Here is a 6000-nt window from a genome sequence, read left to right on the forward strand (position 1 = left end):
TTCATACAAGTTAGTTATAAAATCCTGGGGTATGTTGTGCCATTCTCTTTGAAATACTTCAAAACATTCTTCAGCATTTTGGGGAGCATGTTCGACCTTCTTTTTGTCCAGGTAATCCCAAATATGGTAAATTATATTCAAAACTGGACAGATGAAGATAAACAGCCCCAAACTTGTAAAGAGCCTCCTCTGTGTTTAATAGTAGGGTTTAAACACTCGGGCTGATAGGCTTCTTCAATTCTTCTTCAAACATATTGGCGTCCTTTCGTTCCAAAAATTTTGAATTTGGACTCATCGGTGTACAGAACCCAATGAAACATTTCCTGAGCCCAATCTTTGTGTTGTTTTGCATATTTAAGTCATTTTTCTTTATTGCCACACCCTCTTAATCCCGATTTAAGTAGGTGCTGTCAAATAAAAGAAGAGCTGACATTTTCCCCAGTGGCTGTGTTAATGTCTTCTGCCAGCTCGGTTGATGCTTTTTTTGTATTTCTTAAAGGTAGGGTTTTTAAATATTTATTGTGATCTTTTGTTAGCTTAGGTCTACCAATTCTTTCTATCTTCAAGGGAGCCAATTTTTCTGATTCCTGTAACAGCATTCTTCGAATATATATATATATATATATATATATATATATATATATATATATATATATATATATATATATATATATATATATATTTATTTATTTATTTATTTAGGATGGTATTATACTACTAAAATATTTAACAATTTTTTTTATTTTTAATAGTTATGTTTTTTTGTTAAGTGACTTATTTTTAGTTTTTTTTTTTTTAGAAATATACAGAGTTAAAGCAATTTGGTTACTACAACAATTCTTTTTCATATGTAATTTTACGGAAAGGAAAAGAAGCAAAAAGTAAATTTTTTTTTTGTAAATTAAAAAGTTTTTGAAAAAAGTCTACAGCTCAAGTTTTTTCATTGTTTGTATTGTTTTTTATAATATTATAGAATTAAAAATATAGAATTAATATTTTTTTAAATATATTTATTATAAATGTCAGCAGGCTCGATATGACAGGCGTGACACTTTATTTCCTTTATTTTAGATTCAAATGTTGAAGATCGTGTCTGGACAAGAATATTAAAACCTATCAAGCCAAAAGATAAACATATCATTTGTGAATTATGCAGTTCTAATGGTAAAGAATTTTTATTTTATTGCTTGTTGTATTTGTAAAATTAGGTGAACCATGTTCTTAGTATCATCATTACCATGTTTTTCAATACCAAGTATTTTGTGGTGGAACTTGACTTGCATCCTCAACTGGTTTGCATCCTCAAAACATTTAAAATCTGCACACACTCAAAAAGAATATTCAATTTTTAGTAGCATGATATGATTTCAGCTGTATGATGTGATGTAGGGTATAGGATGGATCCTAGTTGTTGAAATGAAGTTATGATTTGTTATCATGGCTTTAATCAGAGATAAAAAAAAAAATAGTCTTTAAATCACCGAAGTGACACAATTAGATAATAAAGGATATTTAATTTTAAGCAGCTGTAGTGTACTGGTTAGAGTTCTGGGTTAGAACCAAGAAGTTCGTGGTTCGATGCCGGCTCTAGCCCAATAAGCGACTTTGGTAAGGAAGGAAACATAAACTACCTGGTTAAAAACTCCTCCGCAGTCCTCTGTGATAAGACTAATAGGTTTCCTTGGAGCACCTTAAATTCAGGATTTTGAAGCACCTTATATTCAGGGCGCCTTCTTTTCCTAACTGAAGCTTTTTCATGTTTTTGTCTGTAACTCTCTTTGAAAGTTTTTCTATTTCTACAACTACATATTTTTTAATAAACTGCAACCTTTAAACTGAGTTTTAGAAGTGTACTCTTGTTAGGAGATAACAGGAAAAGTTACATAGCCACTTCAATGGAGGCACAAGCAAATCTTTATACTCTACATGCCTAAACCTCAAAATTTGACACATCTTATTAGATACATTCACTATTACCAATCTTTGTCAAAGATAATTTATTTTTTCTTGTCTTTTAGAATCACACCTCACATCCATCTAATTATAATCCCACACATCTTACTGTCAAACTATCTAAGTGTCATCTCAGACACATCTCAGTCTTGCTATTAATTTTAATCTTCCAGCTGATCTGATTGTTCCATTTTTATTGTTCCAACTATTCCATCACTATGTATTTCAATCTCTTTTTTGACTTCTTTTGATATTCTTATAACAATGAATGGCAACACTTTTACTGAATCCTCAAATTTATATCTCAGATTACTTTTCACAACTGACCTTCATGAAACCATATATACAATTAATTGCAAAATTAGCATCTGCTAAGGTTGCCTCTCTTTATTGTGCTCTCTGTGGTAGTGGTGTATTGGTAGAGCGCTCACTTCATAAGAAGCACACTTATAAAGGTTTATAAATATGAAAATTTTTATACTCTTGATTCCATTTTCTACCTCTGTAAATCTCCTACTCTCTCCTTGTTTCTGTACATCGCTTACTTATTTCTGTATGGAATGTAGTGTTGCATGTTATTTTATTTAGATTGATTCTTCTAATAATGGTCTTTCTCATCTAGACAAAGTCCAAAATTGTAATGTTAATGTAGTTTAACATAATCTAGCTGCCCTTCTTGAGCCTCTGTTCAATCAGCATAAAATTACTTTTCCTTATCTACAAATACTGTTATGGTTGCTGCTCGAATGAGCTATCATCTCTTGTTCCATCAACCAAAACTTTATGTGAATCATTATTAAGTAAAGTTGTATCTTTCTATTGTATCTGTCCCTCCGTGCTCTAAAAACCTTTATTGATCTAGTTTTTTTCTTTTTACATCAATGCTTTGGGATTCTCTTGTGTCTTGATCATTTTCCAACTCATACAATTTAAAGCCTTTTAAGTCTTCTGTCAACTGCTGTACTTTAACAGGAATCTTTGTTTTTTGTTTACTTCTAACTAAAATAGTGGTTGCTTTCAACCTTGTTGAGAGTAAGTTAGTTAGAAATTGTAATTAATTAGCATAAATTATCTGTATAAATTTACTCCCACTGTAAACCAATATTAAAATCTTCAGAAACTCTGAGATAACAATAAAAGTCAAATAACTGAGCACTGATGCACATCTACCATTATTATTTAAAACTTCTCTATCTTTTATTTTGATTATTGTTGCAACATTTTCATAAATAACCATGACAGTTATTACCAGCCATTCCTAATATATATGAGCTTAATGTTTTTAATGTTTTATCCTTTACATGTTTTAAAAAATATGGAAAAATGGCATATCTTTTTCCTTTTTTAAAAGTCTTTACATACAGATTAAAGATTTTTACAGACATTTAGAAATAATAATTTTATAAATGAACGCTTATGAAGAACCAAGTTTAATTAGTTTCGTATTACATATCTTAAACTTTTGCTATTTTAAATATAAACTGAAAAATTTAATTCTCTCAATGGATGATGTGGTCAGGTATTTTTAACTATGTATTTTTGTTTAAAACTTTTATTGTAAAATACGTTTTATTTTGTTAATTATTTGTTGATGCGCAGGCCTCGGCGGAAGCTTTAGCAATCGCTGAGCCGAGCTTTAGCTCTCGCTTCCACACTCTCCTAAAAAAGTTTACAGGACAAATTTAAGGCTCTCGCAAAAGTATAATTTTTTCTCTTAAAAATATAATTATCATTGTAACTAAAATGAAAAGCACTTTTATTAAAAAAAAAATTAACTTTATTTTTATTTATTATTCGATTTATTTTTTTACTTTAATTTATTGTGGAATTTTTAATTGCTGTAATAATTCTTAAAATACCTGCATTCTATCACAGTAAGTAAAGATAAAACATTTTTTATAAGCAGTAAAAACCTTTATAGCTCTTTGTCAAATTTTTCCTTTCTCCGCTCTTGCACTTATTTACTCCCGCCGAGGCCTGGATGTGGTTTGTATACACACGCTTGTAAAAGGTTCTGACGATAAAATCAGTACGATCTTCTTTCAGAAACCTTGTTTGTATTTGTAAAAGTAATTTATATACTATGACAACAAGTGTAAACTAAAATAATAATGTAAAATTGTGCTCCTTGGTGAGTGATAACTCGCCCTTGTAGGTCGATGCAACTTTTATTTTCCTCGCTTCCGATTATCATTAATGTTTTTTTATTTGTTTAAGCTTTATGTGATGTTGTTGTTGCATTTCATTTGCAATAGATGTTTATATTTTGACTTTATTTTTTAAAATTAGGAAACATTGAAAAGCACATTTTAACAAAAAAGAAAGATCCGTAAGTCTAATTGCAAAATTTTTTATGTGTTAAGGTTTACTTGTTACAGCATATTTCTTGCTCAGAATAATGTTGTAGATGTTTGCAACAATTCTTCAAAATATAAAAACAAACTGGACTGAAGCAAATGAAAGTTCGGAAGTGTCGCAAAATAAGACAAATTTTCTTTACTTTTACAAATTTTTAATTTTATGTACAATTTTTAGCAAAAATTATATACAATATACAATAAAATTATTTTATAAAAAATTTAACCTAATAATCTTATTTAAATTGCAATTTAAAATGGCGTTTTGAACAAAATAAACAAACAGTGCAAAATTAAGCAAAGAACAACAAAAGTTAATTTTAAATACACTCAGAAGTAATTTGAAAAAGGTTGCTTATTTAATAAAATATTAAAAACCGATAAATTAGAATTTTTATATGATTCACCAGTTTCTTCCACCTAGTTATCAAAGTTTGTTTGTATATTCTTTAGGTTTATTTATAAAGCGGCTCGCCATCGTTTAAAACAAGGCGATATGATGCCATTGGATGAAGCAAGAAGACCAATGAATATTAGGAAACCAATTAAACCATGTATTACTCCAGTTATAACTGATAACTCATAATAAAATTTATATTTTTTGTTTATCTTTTTACTATTAACTTATTAGTCAAATAACACTGTATAATCTAATATATGTTTGATATATTTAATATATCTAATATATAAAAAAAGACTAAAGTTCGTAAGACACTTTTAAATTTAAGTTTTAAATTAAGTTTAAGAGAAGATATCAGTCCAAAAACCGTCACAAAGAAAATCACAAAAAAATCCCAGGTAGTCAGCGGTCAGTCAGTCTTAGAGAAGTAGTAAGTAGCGTGATAATAAGTCCAATAAAAAGTACAAGATGAAAGAGATCATTGCATGATCGAAAACATCTAAAAGAAAACAAGAAACTGAACACAAACCAAGGTCAGAGACAAGACACTAATCAAGAAGTAGAGGTATGTGGTTAAAGTTGTCTAGAAAACGAGTCACAAAGTTAACTATCGGGGTAAGAGGTTGAGAAATGCAAAAGCTATTGACTTTAGTGCTAGCAGGGTCATATATATATATATACAGTATCGGACAAAACGAGTGCAACCAAATAATGCTAATTTAGTTTCTTTATATAAAAGTGCTGCATTTTTTCAATTTAGAGAAATAACTATGTAACTGTTTAGAGACAAAGTTCTTCAAGTTTTATTCATCACAAAGTTCATTATTTGTACACGAAAATTAATAAATTAATCAAAAGTATTAAAAAAAGTTGATTTTCTTCTGGACAAAACAAGTGCAACTCGACAAAATGTTGACCAAGCTGTATTTCGCTATCAATATTTCGTGGCGAATCCTTTGTTGTCGATCACAGACTTGCATCTTTGAGGCATAGATTCAATCAGGTGATTCCGACACAGGCAGCTCTAATTGCTTTTTTATCTCGACTGATGATATCCAGGGGTCCTTATTGACGGATCTGACGATCATAGAATCCTCTCTAGAAGTGGTGGATCGCGGTCTTCCACCTTTGTTATCTGCTGCCAACTTCCCCGTAGAACGATATTTGGAACATAGTCTTGATACGGTCCATTTTTTCAGGCGATACTTATCACAAATACTTTTTTGCGACATTCCACTTACGTAATCGCCAATAATTTTCTTTCTTAGTTCCAATCCAAGACTGTCGGGA

General features: G+C 29.9%; 1 protein-coding gene across 1 annotated transcript in view; it reads left to right on the forward strand.

Moving 5' to 3' along the window:
- The window catches only part of LOC100200135 (ribosome assembly protein METTL17, mitochondrial), a 68577-nt gene extending 63659 nt beyond the window's left edge, over positions 1-4918 (forward strand). The window contains exons 14-17 of the mRNA XM_065816627.1: positions 800-881; positions 1072-1164; positions 4243-4282; positions 4764-4918. Coding sequence (XP_065672699.1) covers positions 800-881; positions 1072-1164; positions 4243-4282; positions 4764-4896 — 348 coding nt within the window. The 3' untranslated portion in view covers positions 4897-4918. The remainder of the gene's footprint in view (positions 1-799; positions 882-1071; positions 1165-4242; positions 4283-4763) is intronic.
- The last annotated feature ends 1082 nt before the right edge of the window (positions 4919-6000 follow it).

This window comes from Hydra vulgaris, chromosome 13, assembly GCF_038396675.1.
Source record: "Hydra vulgaris chromosome 13, alternate assembly HydraT2T_AEP".
NCBI lineage: Eukaryota > Metazoa > Cnidaria > Hydrozoa > Anthoathecata > Hydridae > Hydra > Hydra vulgaris.